This window comes from Typopeltis vanoorti, chromosome 4 (genome assembly GCF_054136105.1).
Source record: "Typopeltis vanoorti isolate ZY-2024b chromosome 4, IOZ_Tvanoo_1.0, whole genome shotgun sequence".
NCBI lineage: Eukaryota > Metazoa > Arthropoda > Arachnida > Uropygi > Thelyphonidae > Typopeltis > Typopeltis vanoorti.
The window spans coordinates 58,224,362-58,246,401 of NC_143552.1; the positions used below are offsets into that span (position 1 = coordinate 58,224,362).

Here is a 22,040-nt window from a genome sequence, read left to right on the forward strand (position 1 = left end):
TATATTTTTTGTATTTTTTTATTTTATTTTTACATAGTCGGGAAACCCTGCTTTAGAGACCAAACATGGAACGTTTTCGAGCCACTTCAGGCCTTCAACAAGCCGGGGCGTGGTCTCACAGCGGGCGATGAAATTCATCTCCCTCTTAAAGACAATTCATGCCCACGGCAGGATTCGAATCCGCTGCCTTTTGGTTGGTGAACTGGTACGCTAACCACTCGGCCAACAGGGCACGCGTAGGTAATCAGTTCTAGGTAATATTCCTATAAAAAAAAATATAATAAATTTAATAAATTGAGTACAAAATATTTCTATTCTTCTAATGCCTTTTATCCCTAAGTGGAAAAGTAAGCGGCTCGTTTTTCCACTAACAAACAGTTTGAAGATAGAAGTCAGTCTCTACCCTTCAGCTATTAATGATGGTGGACTCAATGAAACACGGCTTTCAGGAGCGCGATTATGACAGGCAAGTGCCAAACTTTCTTGATCCTGAATCCTAGCACGTACATATTATGTCTGAAACAGAGTTCTACGGTAGATTTTTATTATTATTATTTTTTAGCTGCGTTGTTAAAAATTCAAGTTTCCCTGTAATAAGATTCTACATGTCTGTGTCAAAGATCCATTAATTCGGAAACCGCCTACAAAAAATTCACCTACCATGCGATCTTCACCGAGTAGAGGTGTAATGATCTTTCTTCGGGCGGTCTGTGGAAACATATGTCATTTCTGCAGGGTTGCAGAGGCACCAGGAGATGTTCATAGCACAAAGATTTACCCCACCTAAAGGTTTTATTTCTCATTAAGTCTAGAATGCCTTTCAGTTGTGAATATCGTACACTTCCATAATACATTGTACCCAACTTTGTGTACGTCTAAGTTGTCTAGTTATTGGTGGATGTGAGTGCGTTAGAAATACAATATTTAGTGAAAAATATATATACGTGATTTTGAACAAATCCATAGAATGGTGGACAACAATGACAACAACCTTAGTTGGAAAGACTCAGGTTAGAAGGTTAGATTCCGTCATTGCAAGCGAAAAAATCTCTGTAAGGTTTTAACTCAAAGATTAGTTAGTCCATCTCTTTGAAAACTGATATTTCTCCCAAAATATCGGTCTTCAAACCGGCCAGCACACATGCAGTTCATAAGCATGAGAGTTTTTCTCTCTCTCTCTCTCTCTCTCTCTCTCTCTCTCTCTCTCTCCATAGTCTTTCATAGTTTTAGTATCATATAAGCTAGTTTATATTATATTTGAACAGTAAAGATCATCCTGAAATGATGTCACTATTTTCGAAACTTTGGACCATCCCTTGAAAATAAAACAAAAAAGACTTATTTTCAGATATTCCCTTTCTATCACACGTCAAAATTTATACAAATAATAAGTAAGCATATAATCGTCTGTCCTTGAATAATTTTTCATAACTTTGATTTTGTTAATTTATTAACTCCATATCACAATACCTTATAATAGTTTAATATCAAAAGTTATCAATTTATTTTAATGATTTTTAAGAATTTTAAAATTCTATCAGGACAGTATGAACAAATTGCATGATTATTTTCTTATCTTTCTTTCTTTTTATATATAATTTTATATATTGTATAACAGATGTTTTAATTGAATACGAATATTTCTGTGGTTTCGCAAATCTTAATTTCATTCCGGTACTGATTATAACTATTTTTACAAGAGAGTTTAAAGAAACCTCAGAAATGCTCCATATACCCGCACAATGTAATAAAAAACAAAACTTAATTCTACACTAAGTTTGCGCTTTCTTCAAAACTCTAACAACGGCGGACCTGGGATATGACACACGTCATGCCAAAGAACGTGAAAGCAGCAACTAGCATTGATCCAACGCTTGCATAGTAATTAATATAACGGCGTTTTTTTCTGGTCACTTTCTTTGCACGTACTAGTTTTATAAAACTTTTGTACCCCTGATAATGTAAGTCCGACCACTTATGAAACTTGTCGGGTTATATTGTTTATTTTAATAAACCAGAAACATGTAGTCTCAATACCGGAAATTAAATGAAGTTTTAATTATTTATTAAATATTTTCTGGAATTCTCCCTTAGCCGTTTCTGAAGTGTGACATCATTCACAATGACCCCTTATATCTAGTAGATAGTACACAGTTAACTGCACCGATATATTTTTTAAATATACTAATATAATATTATTACAATATCTGCTAGTAAGGTTTCCACATCCTTTGTCATTTTTTCTATCTTCTTTTTTGCATCTGGATCGTTTACCTAAAGAAAAAAAAGGCAGTTTAGCATCATAAATAAATATAAAATTAATTACTCAGACAATTTAAAAAAAAAAATCATAACCCAAGTAATTGTATCTAAAATGCAAGGAACTTAATGAGACATGCGTTAAAATACAGTATAAACAATCTCTTCAGAAAACTGTCCGCCGAATACAAACACTACAAATTATTTCATTTCCATGCATTCAAATTTTGCCACCTATTAGATGTTGTTTTAATGATGCTTGTAGCCATTAAACATGCCATCGGATACTCGGAGTCTGATTACTGATAGAAATTCATTCCACGTCAGAAGTACAGAGCCATCTTCCTTACATGGAGAACAGTCGGTGAGGAGTGTGACTATTAAGTGCCTGTCACATTTTCAACCGATGGGCGAAAGTCGCGAGATTTGTTCTTCGGTTGAAAAGACCTGGGTTCGAATCTCCTCTAAGACGTGACCTTTTTTTTTTTATAAAGGCTTTTCAAACTTTCTTCCCGAAAACTCAATTTTTTCCCCCCTAAAACAGGAAAACACCGGCAGAAAACACATTATTGATAGGCAGGCACATAATACTCGTACATTGCCATTCACAGCTTTAGTTGTTCCGGCCATAATTCCATCCAACCAACCCTCACTTTCCCACACATACACACAATCTCGAAGTAAATCTTCGGCTTTCACCATGTTGATAATAATAAACTGCTGTTTTCACCATGTTGATAATAATAAACTGCTGTTTTCACCATGTTGATAATAATAAACTGCTGTTTTCATCATACTGAATGATAACTGGCCATTTTTCTTCACTGCCAATGCAATTGCGAAAGTACAATGAAACATTGATTTCGTTAGCGAGTGGTTCAATTTCCGTATATTTCCTCTTACAGCTAGCAGAGTATTATTGATGGTAAGATGAACATTTAGACGCATTTGCGACAATATGGTCAGATATATTTCATATCATATGTCAAAGCCTGAATTACTTTCGCAGTTCATTTACAGTAGAATATACGTTCATTCCAGCCAAAATAGCATTTTAAGAGACATGTTTTTATTTATTTAGTAATTATTATTATTATTATTTTTGCAAAGTCATTCATTGCTTTAAATGAAAATGCCTCCGTAACATTTTGCAGCATGATAAGTGCCCTTCGGTTGGAAAGTCCTAGGTTCAAGTTCTATTTCGGAAGAAGAACCTATATGAGGGCTTTTAAAGATGGGCTCAATTAAAAGTAGATCGCATATGAAGGTGACAGAGCTTTTTTTTTAATTTTTTAATCCCGTAATAAAATAAATAAGCCTGAATAGAACGCGCGCGCACACACACCTTCGACAGACGTAATGTATTGGCCTTGGAGCCTTAACTGTATTATCTGTAATTCTCCACCAATATCAATATTTTGAAGTAGTGAGATTTGTATAGGAATTATTTCGGGAAAAAAAAGCATGTTGACATCCTTGCTGTTGTGGTTTTCTCGCACTGATTGTTCGCAAAGAGTCAATCACTATAATGTGCGTATTGTGCGTAAGCATTGTGCATCATCATTAGCGAAAACATCATGCTGTTTTCGGTTTCTCGTTATTTTTAACGTCATGTGGATTGCTGTAGTTTCTTTAACGCTCCGAAAAAAAATTCAAACTCCTCTTGAAAGCAAATTTTATTTTGCTGCTTTATGCTTAAGTAGTCCTAGAGACTATAAAGCAATTAGATGGCAGAAATATCAAAACTCAATGGCACGGTGGTCGTCCTTGATGATTGCATAAAGAAATAGCACGAATTTTCCAGTCAATTCAGTTTCCAGTTGTTTCTGCAAATACTGGATTGACCATTCTCTAGGTATCGGATGTAATGGAAAATCTAATAAAAAGAAGGTGAAGCTAGTATGAACTTGATAGTTTGAGACAGTCAGTGAAGATACATTCGTTTTTGGAGTACAGATAAACATAAAGTCGAGGAAACAGATCAGACGTCATTCGTCATTAGCATTACAAGGTAGGTTTCGCTTACCTTTTAATGTTAATAGGACAGGTAGGAGGACTCATGGTGTATACATGCTGTTGTTATTTGTTGATAGAGGACTGGAGAGGGAGGTGGAGGGATAGTAGCAACGTGAAAATCTTGAGTCAGATTAAAAATAAAAATAAATGGAAAATGAAGGTAAAAATATGTATGGAAATTATGCTTTAAACTGGATTGGATAATCATTTACAGTAATATTTAAATAAAAGAAAGAGTTCGGAGAAAAATTAATTTGTTAAGCATAGTGGAATTCTTTAAAAATGGAGAACTTTGATAGAAGGATACCAGAAATGGGAAAAAAATGTGGAAATATCTGAATACTATTCTTTAATATGAAGTGGGAGGGGAGAGTGTTAAGTATAACTTTGTGCTTTACATGAGACATATCCCAAACGTTGGAGTAAGTTTCTTCTTATTTTAGGACAAATTATTGCCTTTGGGCGCGCGCGCGCGTGTGTGTGTGTGTGTGTGTGTGTGTGTGTGCTGATTCGGGTTCTCCTTTGGATTTAATTTCTTCCTGCTTGCTTCGATTTTAGAATGACATAGGAAGCTTTCGAGGGATCTTCATTTAGAATGCACTACATTCCTCATCTTGTTGAACTACTAATTTGAAAAATTCTAGCGAAACAATAAGTGTTCTGTAGATTGAATTAATAGTTATTAAATTGCTCTTCATATTAAATTAGTATGATCAGTTGTAAAGCACTTCTCATACGGTTTTTTCATACAGGCCAGTATTCTAACTACGTAGTCGAAATTTGTGATCCCGTTTCTTTCCCAAAAGCATACTTAAAAATAGTCATTGCATAATAAAGGATATTTTTTAAATAGACCACATCTAATTTAGATCAGTGGTTCCCAACCTGTGCGGCACGAGATTTTTTCTAAATATCGAATATAGGTATACCTGAAATTTTTGCAAAAAAAAATAGTGTAAAAGATAAAACGGGAATTTATGCCAGCTTGGAGCTACCCCACTACATCACACTATTCCACATTTATCAATCAATCTCTGCATAAACATCCTTTTGTTCCTTCTCTGAGTTTTTCCTGTTATTTCCAATGGAGAATGTTATTTTGATGTCATACGCTAGAAAGCGGGGTACTGTAACATTTCTTTTTAAAAGGTTGGGAGTTCCTGGAGTCAAAAAAGGTTGAGAACTACTGCTTTGAATAGTAACAGTTAAATATCACTTTATTTCAAAGTAGAAGAAAATTAAATAAACTTACCATTTTTGCTAGTTCATCCACTTTTTTTTGTAAGGCCGCAATTTTCTCAGTAAATTCCTTTTTGCTCAGCAGCGTCTCTAGCTTGTCTCGAATCGATTTCTGTAAAATAAATGTTAAAATAAAACAATAACAGTGATTTTTTTTCATATGTTACCATAACATTACCTAATACCACTGAAAATATGATGGCAGACGACCATGTTAATTAAGTTATTAAATATAATGAGCCAATAGGCTTCACTTCAGTTCTTGATCAGAACTTTCCCCACCCTTACAACGAGTTGCCCTAGTGTTGGACTACGTGCTTTGGCTTACGCTAGTATTCGCCGATACTTTTATAGTTTACTATATTCGGCATGAAACTCTTTGATCCGATCTTTGAGTTTCTTATTCGCGTTTTGAAACAATGTGGGATTTAATATCCCCTTAATTTAAATAATGTTAATTAAGTTTTAAAATGTTTATATTTCAATAACTTTACACTGAATCATCCATAATGGGGTAGAGGAAAGAATAAGAGTTATACCATCACGTTTAGAAAACTGATATTATTACCTTAAGTAAAGAGCATTCATTATTTGTAAAGAATTATTTATACTTCCAATGCCTTTTAAAAGACCATAATATTCATTATAAGTTGGTTATTGAAACAATTTAAAAAATTAATTAATCAAAATAAATAAGTAAATAAATAATAAAAAAACATACCAATTCTTCTGGACTGACTGTCTTCTTTCCCGTTTTCTTCCGTTTAAAAAGAAAATAAACAAGCTTTAATAATGATTGCATAAGCTGTTCACGAAATATTTAAAACACACTTTTAAATAGGAAGAAAGAAAAAATAACTTTTCAAATTTAATTAATTTGATGTGATTTTATTTAGAGGTATGTTTATGCTGTTTAGTTAAGCTCTTTATTCATTTAAGTTGTAGATTCTATAAACATAAAATTTTAGTACTCATTAACAAAGTGACTCAAGTAAAAAGTAATCTTTTACAATTCTCACAAAAAATCCTCTAATGTTTTTTTGTTATCCAAACAAGATTAGTCGAGCTCCTTGCACCCTAACTAACTTGTTTGAAGACAGGTAGGCGGCCAGATTCCATGCTTCAAGCCATTACTGATAGTGAGACTGTCAATCAATCAAGGCTTTTTAGGGGAATGGAGAAAGAGAAATAAAGAGAAAGAGAGAGAGAGAGAGGGGGGGGGAGGGAGGGAGAAAACGTAGGTGGACAATTACCGTCGTCTCGTGGCCCTAAAGCTTAACACTCGCACTATTGTCTGTAATAATGTGAGTTTTACGATCTACATTTATTGAGATGAGGAGTTAAAGATCAGAATTTCCAGTAGAAAATTTCCGTGCTAAAGGTCTACTAACTTCAAAAATTACTGAAGAAAGTCTTATAAAGTTTCTCTAGTAGACAACTAGAATCGAACCTGTAATGGACTTTTTTCAGGCGGCTAGCGCTATAGTTCCTAACGGCATTTCCACAGGCTGCACAGGCGCAAAATATAAATAATTAAAGTTCCTAAGATTTAAGCGTCAGTGCTCTTCAAATAAACTTACTCTGATTATCCTTTACTGAATAAAGGAAAAAGAATAGTCTCTCTGTGTCTCTCAATTGAGGATGACTTAGTCGATCTCATACGAAGACGGCAAAGTTTTCCTCCAGTAAACTCGTGTTTTTTATCCCAAAACAGGAAACCGGCCAGAAGAACACACGCAATTTACAGACACAAGATGATACCAGAATAATGATTAACAAACCTATTCAGTCAGATTTAGTTTCGAAAGCCTGAATGGTCTACACAAGACAGGAAGTGATAAAAATCCATAATTTTAATCCCAGAAAGGCAAAAATGCCTAAACTGAAACACAAGTTTTGATGGCACTTTTTTTTATGATGTTAAGAAAATGGATTCTTACTCATATTGAATATATTGCTTAGTTAAATTTATGAAGAATTTACGTGAAGCTTTTCCATATTCTTTCACTCAAATTTATTTGTTCATTTATTTTATTTATTCCTATATTATCCTTATATTTTCCTTTTTTATTTCATTCTTTTTTTAATAGTTCTCAGTTTCCGAACTTCCATCAGACTAATCCCAATTGCCTCATTGTTGTGTATCTTCTGTATTTTGCTTTTAATAGTCACTTAAACCCTTGATTATTCATCGCTTGTATGTATATTGGATTTGTATAACAAAAAATGTATTTAATAATTTAAAAAATGCTTCAGATTTATAATTTATTATAACACAAATGTTAAAAAATAAATATCTTTATAATTACTCGAGTTTGAATGAAATGGTATAACTTTTCCTAAATTGCCTTCGTCTGAAGGTACGCCAGGATTACTAAAATTTTAAAAGCGGTACGTGGGTACAGAAAATTAGGGAAACACTGCTATGAAGGGGGAAGGTGATTGTTAGATGTTTACAGCCAAGGCTGAGCTGCTTTTCAAGCAGAATTTTCAGGATTTTCTCCTCTAGAAAACTAAAATTTTTGGCTTCGCATTATATTGAGAGCGTGCATTATACAGGAATGATGCACTAATGTCCCATGGCCTTATTTGCCCAGGTAGTAACTCTAAATACACCCAATCAGCATCGAAAGTTGATTCCAAAATATTCAGTCCTTTTCAGGAATGTAATAAGATCGATCGACAACCCTCTCTCAATGATTCGCTCCACAATCTATTATGCAGTTCCATTTCAGCTTGGATGATTTTTTTGATGATTTTTTTTTTATCCTCCGTAATATTTCCATGATATTTCTTTGTACAAACTAGAACTAGGCGTTCTCCATACCTTATTTTAAACCTCCGAGAACGAACGTAGCAATCAGCCACGATTATTCATACAATCACCCAGTCATAGTTCAAAACACAAGCTAATTTTTCTCTTCATTGATTCTCATAGCACATCCTTATTTTTGTTTCGGAAAATAACAACGTGCCAATATTGAAATATTAAAATATAATTATCATAAATAATAACGTTATTTAAATTTATAAAGATTGTTTTTTTATATTGGTGAGATAAAAAAAAAAGATAATTCTTACAGCACTCAGTTCTTTCAGTTCGTCTTGTAGCTGCTTAATCTTCTTCTCCTGCGCATCGATTATTTCACTTAAATACGATTTAAGAACGCATGTGTCCACCGTGGCTTTTAGTTTTTCCTGGAAATAACGGTCTCATACATCAACTAGTCAAGTATAGGCGTTTTGACATAGAACAGAATGTTATATCTTTATATATATATATATATATATATATATATATATATATATATATATATATATATATATATATATATATATATATATATATATATATATATATATATATATATATATATGTGTGTGTGTGTGTGTGTGTGTGTGTGTGTGTGTGTGTGTGCGTGTGTGCGTTTCCTTTCACACACACGCGCGCGCGTGAAAGGTTATCTTTTCCCCATTTTTATCATTTTTTTATATTTTTTATTTATTTTTACATAGTCCGGAAACCTTGCTCTAGAGACCAAACATGGAACTTTATTCAGCCATTTCAGGCCTCCAATAAGCGGGGCGGCGGTCTCATATCGACGATGAAATTTATTTCCCACCTAAAGACAATCAGAAATTCTCATGCCTGCAGTGGGTTTCGAGCACGTGACCTGTTGGTTGGAAAGAAAGTACGCTAGCCACTCGGTTTTATACACTACAGTGTGTATATATATATATATGAATCTCATATCCCAATACAATCTTTTTTCATCAGATTGGGGAAAATCTGCCTCTGAGTAGTTGTGATATTCACACGACTATAGTTTGATGAGGGAAAAAAATCGAGCTTCACATATTCGTGGTCTTGCAAATTACTCACAATTCAGTAAGTTAAATTTGGTTGGGTTCATAAGATATCGGTCTCATAGCCAATTGTTTCTGCCGTATTTCCGAACCAAACCAAACTTGAATTGTATTATTTTAGGTGAAAACGTTGTCCAGAAAAATCAAATCATATAACACAGCTTTGAGAACTTTCAACGGTTCCTCTCTGAATCAGCTACAGTCCTACAAAATGGTAATTCATGTTCCGAAATTCACTGCTTGGAGATGATGCATTCAGATGTAGGCAGTATTCTCTGAGATTTCAGCAACCACTTTGATACTAACGATGTATCAAAATACATCGTTAGCTCTCCTAACGGTATTTTTTGATATTGCTTGTATGCAGCTATCGTTGCAGACATGCTAGTTAAATGCACATCTTCTGGATTATTTGCCTCCTCACTCATTTTTACTTTTCGTCTGTAATCATTTTGGAGTTTTCACCATAAATTTTGAAATTTACGTAGCTCCATAGCAAAATTAGGCTGAAGTCAACTGGACAAATGATTTTCTTTCAATTTTCTACTGTGTGATATCACCACCCTAGAAAATTAATAGGGAAAAAAGGAAAATGTTCTTTCAAGACCATTTTTTCATATTCCGATTCAAGTGTGATGAAGTTTCATCTTACATAAACCCCCATGGGCAAGGTGCATCGTGTCATGTGACGAGTCACATGTTTTGTAGCCGGTATAAATTGAAGGAATATGATGGTCCTAAGTCAGTGAAACTGTGTCTAGGTGAAATGGCTGCGAAAAGAGAACTGACGAAGTTTGAAAAAGGCGTTACGATAGAATGTCATGTTGCAGGCCTATCTGTTCGGCAAACGGTTGACACATTACACCCAAGTCAACTGTCAGTGATTCCATACTGAGATGGAAGCGCGGGGAATCAACTGCAAGTGCAACCCACAATGGACGCCCCATCACACTCACCGAATGTGACGCTATGAATGATAACATGTAAAAACTGCCATTCGTCAGCCAACGCCTTGAATGCAGAGTTCCAAGCTTCGACTGGTACACGAATTAGCGCAAAAACATTCAGAAACGAGGCTCACAACTTGGGTTTCAACATGGGCTCACAACATTGTAGGGCCGCAATATGCAAGTCCCACATTAGCCGAACCAACATGAGCGTCGTCTTCTGTGATGGTGCAGAGAGCATGCACATTGGGACGTGGAAGCTTGAAAAGCTGTGTTATGGATGAATCACGCTACACCCTCTACCGAGCAGATGGACGGGTGTGGATATGGCGGACGCTCGGTGAATGCCTTGCCAGAGTGCGTAATCTCAACTATGAGCATTCTGAGAACTCGCAATTCTGAGAACATTCTGGACAATTCAATGCGCCCTACTTCGTGGCGTTTCTATGGAACTGATCATTGTCTCTTTAAGCAAGACAATGAACCATGTCATAAGACTACTGCTGTAACTGCTTCTAGGGAAGAACGTCACCACACTTAACTGGCCTCCACAGAGCCTTGATCTCAACCTTATTGAACATCTGTGAGACGAACTGGAACATCGGGTGAGGTCAAGGGCGTCCGTCCCACAACAGTCCACGATCTCATTACATGCCTACAAGAAGAATGGTCCAAAGTTCCCATTGATTGCTATTGTACGCTTGTGGAAAGTATGCCCCGTAAGATTTCTGCTGGTATCGTAGCGAAATGAGGTCTTACAGCTTATTAAGGTGGGCGCCATGGTTGTTGTTCCTCACACTACGGTGTTCGTTGACTTCTTTCCAAGCGGTGCATATTTGAGATGTAATCCTATTTTTCCCTCTTTTGTTGTTTATTTATAATATTATGAATTCGTGTTACATTAGACAAAATATTTCTATTATTCCCTGTCATTTTCAAATTGTAAAGAATCACTTACAAGGAGTTTAGAAAGAGTTTCTATATTCTGACAAAGTTCTTGGTATTTGTACTGGCCCTGAAAGAAATACAGAAAAAAAAATTAGTAAAACACTAAATTCATCGTTTAAAGAAGATTAGAACAAATGCAATTTGTTTATTTATTAGTATTAATTTTAGAAAATCAGTGTTATAAAAGTAGGATATGTTAAAATAAATAGAAAATAAAACAAGCCATTAAATCACTTAGTAAAAACATGGATCCTTTCTGTGACGGGAGGACTTTTTTTAAGCGTTTTTAGGAAAGGCTTATTTGGTCTTATATTTAGATGGTTGATTTTTCTTTCGTTTAAAAACGGTTTCATAAAATACTTAATTGACAGACATAACAGATCATCTCATAGCCCTATGTCTATAAGATTATCTGTATATATATATGACTCGTAATATTAATATATTAATATTAATATCTACTAATATATATATATGGCGACTAGAGGAAATTTTTCTAAGCCTTTTTTCGACCGGTTCCCGAGTTAGTCGATCTCTGGCACGGGCAAGCGGGTTTTTCCTCCCGGAAACTCGGGTTTTTCGTCCCGTAAACTCAAGAAAATCGACCGTAGAACCCACATTATTTCAGACATTAAAATATATTGTGTTAGGGTTAGGGACCACGAGATGGCGGCACATTTGAGCCGTCTCTCTTCACTGTGTACCGCTTAATTAGTGATAGCCTTGAGCCATCTATCTCTGATTGGTACCAGTGGAGATTGAACTACCCACTCAGTCTCCAAAGTTAGATAGGGCTAAAAGGCCTCGCCTACTCCCCGCATACGGGAATAAAAAAAGGCGTTAGCTGATTTTTTTTTTTGATTTGATATATATATATAGAAAGTTTTTACCTTGAGTATAATATACGTTAAAGATACCAACCTATTTTAAATATAAACCTGGTTTTAATCCATTTCCCAAGTAAGCAAACAGACAAGTAAGTCAAGTTTGCAAGTAGTGCAAGTCTTAGACAACTCGTGGTAAAGATGGATAAGCTCTGATCACTATTCTTAGTATTTATCCTTAATGCCAGGCACATCTCCTTGAGGAGATGTATGATGCTATGCATTAAAGGCAAGGGGCCACTACCCAGACCGGTTTCGACCTTTATTCAGGTCTCATCAGTGGGAGCCAGGCTTAGAAATACCAAGGTTTAAGTAATACAGAGCTTATAAATATTTTACTATACCCAAGGTAAAAAACTTTCTACATATATCTCTCATCCTGAGATTTTTATTTAATAAGGTCAAAACACTTTATGGTAATTTTGTTTTGGTAAAATATTTATAAGCTCTGTATTACTTAAACCTTGGTATTTCTAAGCCTGGCTCCCACTGATGAGACCTGAATAAAGGTCGAAACCGGTCTGGGTAGTGGCCCCTTGCCTTTAATGCATAGCATCATACATCTCCTCAAGGAGATGTGCCTGGCATTAAGGATAAATACTAAGAATAGTGATCAGAGCTTATTTCACCTTTACCACGAGTTGCCTAAGACCTGCACTATGTGCAGGTCACCCAGACTTGCACTACTTGACTTACTTGTCTGTTTGCTTACTTGGGAAATGGATTAAAACCAGGTTATATTTAAAATAGCTTGGTATCTTTAACATATATATATATATATATATACATATTAAATATTATATATTATATTATATATAAAAAAAATCAGCTAACGCCTTTTATTCCCTTATAGGGAGTAGGAGAGGCCTTTATACCCTATCTAGCTTTTGGTAACTGAGTGGGCAGTTCAATCTCCACCAGTAGTCAGTCAGAGACAGCTGGCCCATGTCAATCACTAATTATAGCAACCACCGATGAAGAGGCTGGCAAACAAGTGCTGCCATCTCTTGGTACCTAACCCTAACATGATATGTTACTGTCTGAAATAATGTGGGTACTACGGTCGATTTTCTTGGGTTCATATATATATATATATATATATATTATTATTATTATTATTATTATTATTATTATTATTATTATTATTATTATATTTTAAATATATATATTAAATATAATCATGCTGAGGTTTCTGTGGTTAAGAAGTTCAATCGAATTATTTCGGTTTTGTGACCACATTTTTATTAAAAAGGTTGCTTTTTAAAACTAAACAAGTACTAAAAAACAAACCCGACAAGTTTCGTTAGTCGTCAGACTAACATATTCAGGTATAAAGATAACTAACAGTTTAAAGCACAAACTATAAGAAATTACGAAAAAAACAAGTTCATTTGTTGCTATTATGAACATCAAAAAAGTTCTATAACTAAGATGAAAAGCCAAACGGCTAGTTTTCTGGCAACCTTAATAGAAATTAAGGGGATAAAAATCCCTTGTTGTTTCATAGCCAGTAAGCGAAACTCAAGATCGAGAACTACGATCTATGAGTTTCATGCCGAAAAACTATCGGCGAAACCAAGCGTAAGTGACCACTTGGTAGTACAACACCAAGGCATCTCGAAGCAAAGGTGGAGCAAGATCCCTCATTATTCTTGATATTTTCTCATAATGTAAAACACAGCTCCTAGGAGATGTAATACTGTCATTACATTATGAGGCGCGGTCACTACCCAGACCAGTTTCAACCTTCGAAATGCTTCGAGTTGCCTTGGTGTTGTACTACCAAGTGGTCGCTTACGCTTGATTTCGCCGATAGTTTTTCGGCATGAAACTCATAGATCGTAGTTCTCGATCTTGAGTTTCGCTTACTGGCTATAAAACAACAAGGGATTTTTATCCCCTTAATTTCTATCAAAAAAGTTCGTTAAAAAACTGAATAACAGATCTATACAACCGTTAATACGTGTTAGCTGGAAACAATGCTATTTGATGTTGAGTTCTGTGGTTCACTTTCACTCTGTCTGAAGTCTGAACTGGGTAAATTTTTGATAAACGCTGACCAAACTTGATTTAAAATCAAACCTTGATTTTTATTTAAAAAAAACAGTATTTTTTAATAAAAATGTGGTCACAAAACCGAAATAATTCGATATATTAAATATATATTTAAATTTGTATTTATTTAATTTAAATATTTAATTAAATTTAAATTATTATTTTATTTAAATATATTTATTATTTAAATTAAATTAAATTTATTATTAAATAAAATAAATTATTATTTTATTTAAATATATTTAAATTTAAACTTTAATTTAAAATTTTCGAAACTTGAAGAGTATTGGCAATCGAATCCATTTTTGAAATAAGAGACTTGTCTGGAATTAAATAGTTTTCATTACATGTACTTCAAGCATAATGCTTTGGTATACTCAATTGTGCAATCACGATGAATGTTATGCATAATGTGGAAATACGGTTACATTCGAATAAATAGTGGACAGAGTTAACTAGTTCTTAATGTCGGATAGACGAGTAACTGCTTTTCTAAGCAGTAACTCCATGGGAAGTTTCGAAAGAGTTTTGTTTCATCAGGATAATACGCAGTCTCACAGGTTATTGTGACGATGATTGTTGTTTTTGTGGTTGTCGAACATTATCCATCCTATTCGCCTGATCTGCTTTAATAGACAAGATGAATACTTCTTTGTCGATGGGATCAGAGCAATATAGCATCGCTGATGAAGGATGTTGATTTCCGAGGGGACTGTGTTGAAAAATATACACTTGGTATTGATCATCAGTTCAGTGCATTTATATACTTAGGCTACGAACTTCTCATTTATCCTTTGTACAATCTGTCAATCAATCGGGAAATCTCACCAAGCTAACGATATTTGTTTTATCCCATCGCCTCTATCAAAGCACGTTCATAGATGATAATAAAAATAGATCAAAAAAGTATTTTTTCCGACTCTGGTCTCTATTTCACAGCTTCTCCTTTTCGAATACCGTCTGCCTTCCAATTTGTAGGAGCTAAATCCTGTAGAAAAGTAGTGTATTACTTCAGTCGCTTCATTAGTAAATTAAACTATGAGACAGCTAATCTATGCCGGGGAAAAAAAAATCAGCCTTATGACATTTATAAAATAAGTATTTATTATCATTTTTGATTTGCAGCAAGATTTCTTCCAAACTTCAGACCAAACATGGTCTGAAGACTGTTATTTCCCCCCCTCCCCCACCAGCGATGCTACTGATACAAGTTGGTATCTTTCAACTGTAATATAATCAAATATAGTCTAATACAAAGTTCATTTGAAAGTAAATTTTAATAAACTAAAACAAATAAAATTATTATATTGAGTGCTCACGTACATCGGTCTGTTGTTTCATTTGTCTCTTTAAGGCTTCAGCGTCTTCTAGGATTCCATCCATCAGGGACGAAAGCTGTTGCAAATTAAATTTTAAAAAATGTAAATGCATAAATCAATGAAGTGCATACTTTTTACTCTACTTGAATATCCTTAATTAAACATTGAACTGGTTGCTAGAGCAGGTAGAATACTTCATCTACTTCGGAGGAGTAATTGAGTACAATGGTGAAATTACAAAAGATATAAAGAGATGAATCAGTCCATCTTGAATGTATTCTGAAGTTCAATTTTTCTTTTTTTTTTTGCTCTTGCAAAGTAAATATTTTCCAGTTTAAAAGTACTGAACGATATCAAAGAAAGTTCTGCCTTCTGTAGAAATGGTCAAAGGACGTTACGTCCACAATGCAAGTACAGATGGCGCACTCGATGTCACTTCAATTCTGATCATAATAATTTAATTCACCTTGATGAAACTTGATATTACACTGTGGTTAAGACTACATTAAATCGAAAATATTAATTCTTTTCTCTTGGTTAGAAATTTCAGTGCTTTTATTTATAAACATGCGTATTTTGCTTTCTAAAATATAGACGCAAGAAAGCTATACTCTAAAAAATAAGTTATCGTCTAAAAAAATAACCTGTATAAAATATAACAAAAGGTCGAATTCAAACTTCTTAATTTTGTGCAATGACGAAAACCGTGTTTACCATTGAAATGTGAAGTAATGAGGAAGATGACATAACACACATGCAAAAAAAAAAAAAAAAGGCACAGTGAGCTATTACCGTTCATCTTACCCACATAAGTAAAGTGAACTAAATAAAATACCTAAGACCGGAGGTAAATATCATTAAAGTTCATATTTTACTCCTAGAAGCTTATCTCGCAAAACAGGCCAACCGAAGAACGCATGCCATCAACAGACACTATAGTGACCTCATAGCTTTGGTTGATTTGGTCGTAATCTTGACCAAACCAGTTTATCGCCTACGGAATCGCTAAAGATTTCAGAATCATAGAACATTGATAAATGACAAAATTTAAAAGTATCTCCAATCAGTCATTACTAATGTTGAAGAAACACTTCATCGATAAGGGAAAAATTTTGTAAACAGAATTTTGAACAGAGAAACACTCAAAATTATTCTCTCCTAATATAGGGGAGTTGGAAGTTGGGGGTCCCGCTGGAAGTTGGGGCAGCTACAACTTTCATCCTGATCAGCAGAAGATCATCATAAGTGACAACGGTGTAAAGGATATTGCGGTAGGCGGATAATCATGAGGAATGAGAAACGGCTAGCACGCTGAGCCTCTCTAGAAGGCTATTGCTGGACAAGGAAGGCAAGGGAATACCACCTTGTTCTATTTTTCCCTAGTAAGATAGCAGTATGGATCGACATTCTAAAAGACAGTAAAGCGCATAATGGCTCAATACTTGTGCACGGCAGGGGAAGAAGCAAGGCTTCCCAGGTCGTAAACCAGCGAAATTCTTGTACATTCATTGGGACATGGAATGTGAGAACCCTCCTACAAATCGGAAAATTTGAAGAGAGAAATGGATAGATTAAAAATAGCCATATTGGGAATTAGTGAAATGAGATGGACTGGAACTGGAAACTTTTGGAGTGGTGATTACAGAATAATTTATTCAGGTGATGAGACAGCAAAAAATGGAGTCGCGGTGGTTCTCAATAAGGAATGGGGAAGAAGAATAATCAACTCAGTAAAATATAGTAGCAGATTGATAATGGTAAAACTAGAAGCAAAACCAACAAATATTATAATAATACAAACTTACATGCCTACTAGAGACCATAGTGATGATGAAGTTGAGAGAGTATATGTAGCTATTGAGAATCTAATCAAACTGACCAAGAAGGAAGATAATCTTATTGTCATGTGGGATTGGAATGCAGTCATTGGTGAAGGCAAAGATGGTAGAGAGGTGGGAAAGTATGGACTTGGATGCCGAAATGAAAGAGGAGATAGACTTTTGGAGTTCTGCCACCAATTCAATCTAATCATTACTAATACCTAGTATGAGGTACCAAAAAGAAGAAGGTATACTTGTAAAATGCCAGAGGATATAGGAAAGTACCAAATAGATTATATTATGACAAGAAATAGATTTAAAAATCAAGTAAAATCATGCAAAAGTTACCCGGGAGCTGATGTTGATAGTGACCACAATTTGGCTTTATTGAAATGTAATCGGAAATTTAAAAAGTTGTCACAACCAAGGAAAAGGCCCAAATGGAACATAAGTAACCTGAAAAACAGAGGAAAACCATAGAAACTATAAACAGCAAATTGATGAAAGCATTAAAATTGGAGAGAGGGAAAAGAAAAACATAGAGGAAAAATGGACTCATTTGAAGGATACAATCATCAAGGCCGCCAATGACTGCATTGGATTAAGGAAGAAGCACTAAAAAACCATGGAAATAGAAGATCTAACAAAGACTGGAAGAATCGATAAAGCTTATAACATTATAAAAGGAATAAGCCAGCAAAACAAGACAAGAAGTATAATTATCAAAAATAAACAGGGGAACATACTTATAGATAAGGAAGAAATTTCGGAAAGATGGAAGGAGTACTTAGAAGATCTATACAGTGGAAAAGATCTAGATGCCAAGGCTATAGAAGATGAAACAAGACTTGATATGGAAGAAATTGGTCCCACTATATTAAAAGATGAATTTGAATGGGCACTGAATGAATTGTCAGCCAACAAGGCACCAGGCACTGATAACATCCCTTCAGAATTAATAAAATACTCAGGAAACATAACTAAGTCCTACCTTTTCAAGATCATAAAGGATATTTATGAAACCCGGATCATCCCCAAAGATTTTACATAATGCTCTATCATACCCATTCCTAAAGTAAATAATGCAAATAAATGTGAAAATCATCGAACAATAAGCTTAATATCACATTAATATCACATGCTTCGAAAATAATACTCAAAATCATACAAAAAAGACTAACAAAGAAGGTTGAAGAATATGTTGGCAATGACCAGTTTGGATTCAGGAAACAGCAAGGACAAGAGAAGCAATCCTAGCTCTAAGAACAGTTATCGAATAAAGATTTGAGAAGAATCAAAATACTCTGATAGTCTTTCTTGACTTGGAGAAAGCCTTCGATAGTATTGACTGGAACCAAATGTTTAATCCTAAAAACAATAAAGGTAGACAGGAGAGATAGAAGGCTCATATTTAATCTTTACAAGCATCAAGAAGCCCTAATAGAAGCAGCCAATACAACAAAAACCGCAATAGCAAAAATACCTAGAAGTGTAAGACAGGGATGTTCAGTTTCACCCATATTGTTTAATCTGTACATTGAAGATGCAATAAATAAACTGAAAGAACTAATAGAAACCGGAATTAAGATAAATGGAATTGATACTAACTGGCTACGGTTTGCGGATGATATAGCAGTTTCAGCTGATAACGAAAACAAACTTAAAGCCATCCTAACAAAGATGGAAGAAACCTTCACACAGTACAGCCTAAAAATTAATTACAAGAAAACAAAATTATTAATTACAAGTAAAGCAAATCCAATGAAAATAAACCTGGAAATAAATAATAACCTACTACAACAGGTATCCTCTTTTAAATATCTTGGAAGTCTTATCACAGAAGATGGAAGAGACCAATCAGATATTAAAGCACGAATAATCCTAGCCAAAAAAGCATTCTATAACAGAAGAAACATTTTTACCAGTAAAGGACTTAGCACCCAACTCAAAAAAAGGCTAGTGAAAACATACATACGGAGCATTGCATTATATGGTTGTGAGGTCTAGACTCTAACAAAACAGGACATGAAAAAGTTGGAGGCATTTGAACTTTGGTGCTGGAGAAAGATGATGAAAATTAGTTGGACAGAAAAGAAAAGTAATGAAGTTCTGAATATAGTTCACGAAGAGCGGTCATTAATGAAACACATCAATAAGAGAAGAAAAAGCCTAATTGGACATCTGAGGCATGGGGGACTGATTACAGAAATAATGGAAGGGACTGTAGAAGGAAAGAGGCCACGAGGCAAACCAAGAATTTCATATATAAATAACATGATGATGCTAACTGGCACTAAGAGTTATGAAGAGATAAAAGGAAGTCACAAGACAGGATGTTTTGATGTGCTGCTATATTTACCAATTTTCGGATTGATGCACCAAAGAAGAATATAGAGGGGGGGGGGTAATTAGAACTTGCTATAATTGCTGCGATTATCAGAGAATGTGGTGACCTAATATGTGGTGATTCAATATTAAACTTCGCTTGTATCAGATTACTTGCGAGACCTCGTATGCTGACCTGTGATCTGTACTTGAAACAGTTTGAATACCATAAGTTAAAGGGATCAACCGCTTTCATGCAATAATGAAATAAGACTTCGTTTATGTAAATTATGGCGGCGGTCTCTGCATGATGAAGTTGCTGACCTTTCTTAATTATCATAATATGTACGCTGCTAATACCTACAGTAGGTATGAGAGATGACTGAGATTACTACAAAAAAGTGACGCCTAATTAGATGATTAATTTTTGTTATCATTATTATTATTATTTTTTTTATTATTATTTAAAGTCAAGCAATATTTTTCTTCACGTCACGATCATTCTATAGTGCAGTCAAGAGAACAAATGTAACATTTTCTTTCAGTTAGAAAGTTTCAAATCCAATCAGAGCGACGAAGGAGAGACCATTAAAGATATTTTTAACCAAAAATAAATTAATTGGCAACATTTTTCCTGCCAACTATGTATGAGGTAGAACACATAAAAATGTCAAACTGGCAGGATACACATGCACCTAAGACACACAACACACTAGTTCCATAGCCTTAATTGTTTCGTGAATAATTCCAGTCGATAACAACATTGGAATTATGTACGGCACAATTAAGGCTATAGGATCAGTATTATGAGGTGCGGAACTTGTTGCCTTAGAGTTGCACAAGGGTTAGAAAACAGACTCCGAATAAAGCCATAACACAGTTTATAAGTATTCGTTATAAATGAATTTTAGATCAATTCACCTTATCCATGCTTTCTTCTGCTGCGTCCATTCTGTTTTTCATGTTTGTCGATCTCCAAATCTGTGCTATCAGTTTAGCCTTTTTTTCGGTGGGCATAACTCGACCTGCAATGCGCATAAGTTCTTTATCTTGTTCTTTGTTTGGAGATGGAGCCGATGGTGATTTTTTAGGTGCTCCCTTTTCTTTTGGAGACGAGGGTTTTCGCTTTCTGTCATCTTCGCCAGTAGCCAGACTGTTGTCCCAATAGGCGGGATCAGTAAGGTCTTCTTCTTCGATCTTGACTTCTAACTGTTCATTCTGAAATCCTAGCTTGTCAATTATTCCTTTCAGCAGAGTTCTTAGTATGTTAAAATTTACTGCACCCTTTTCGGGATGACACAAGGACAAATCTACAAGATCTCCCATGCTAAAAAATTCAGACTCCATATTCTTATGATAAGGATTATCTGGGGTAGTGGTGACCAAAGATTACACCTAAATAATGAAATAATTTAAACACTGATTAACAGCAAAAACTAATGATATTTTTAATTGATCATAATTTTTACCATAGTGAACTGGATTATGTGGCTTAAAAGCGAGCGAGCGCGCACACATATACACACGCTTAGTCAATCTTAGGTTAGGCTGAAACCTGAAAGTGATTAGCTAGTAAGAAAGAATTTGTCGCTAATTGTTCTGTAATGGTAGAATTTTTGCATCCTTTGTTCATCCATCCTCAGTCAGGGATGAGATCCCAATTAAGGTCGAAACCAGTGGCCCTTCTCATAATGCATAGCATTATACATGTCTGTAAGGATATGTGCTTTGCATTATTAGATACTAAGGCAAGTGATGTGAAGTCATTAGCCTCTATATACGAGTTGCCCAGTTGTGAAGTTACTTCAGGTGCAAACTTTGTTTGCTTACACTTGGATAAAGGATTAAACCAAGAACATAATTTCTTGGCATCTTTAATTTACAAATGCTCTTTCTTTTTACATTGATATTAATTAATAATTAAGCCGCTAAGCCATGCCTTTTTTTGATGCTCATTATTCCAAATAATAATTTCGTCCTCTTACCAAACATACTGAAGTTTCAGCACAAAGTTCCTTTGCAACTATTTTTCGGAATTTCTACTGTGTCTGACAGAAAGGAAATAATTCAAAACTGCGATCATAGGAAGTAATTATTATTTTGCTAATAGCAAAATATTAATTATAAAAGGCAAAATATGCTAGTCTTTTTGATAATATATATCGTTTAAGTAGCAATATCACAGGCATATTTATCAGATTGACTTTCTGGTTTTGACTCCATATTAAGAAAGACTAAAGCTCAAATTCAACAACAGCTCTCAGAGATGAGTCAGAGCTCATTTCTAAAATAACAAAAAAAAAATCATTTAGCGCCTTTTTTTATTTTCAAAAGGGAGCAAGCAAAACGGAGAAACTGTTT

General features: G+C 34.6%; 1 protein-coding gene across 1 annotated transcript in view; it reads right to left on the reverse strand.

Annotated features, from left to right (window-relative positions):
- The window catches only part of LOC150107338 (uncharacterized), a 47,863-nt gene extending 26,837 nt beyond the window's left edge, over nt 1–21,026 (reverse strand). Inside the window, exons 1-4 of the mRNA XM_090391803.1 lie at nt 20,601–21,026; nt 11,287–11,343; nt 5,528–5,626; nt 2,203–2,274 (exon numbers count right to left, since the gene is read on the reverse strand). Coding sequence (XP_090247929.1) covers nt 2,203–2,274; nt 5,528–5,626; nt 11,287–11,343; nt 20,601–21,026 — 654 coding nt within the window. The remainder of the gene's footprint in view (nt 1–2,202; nt 2,275–5,527; nt 5,627–11,286; nt 11,344–20,600) is intronic.
- Between the last annotated feature and the right edge of the window lie 1,014 nt (nt 21,027–22,040).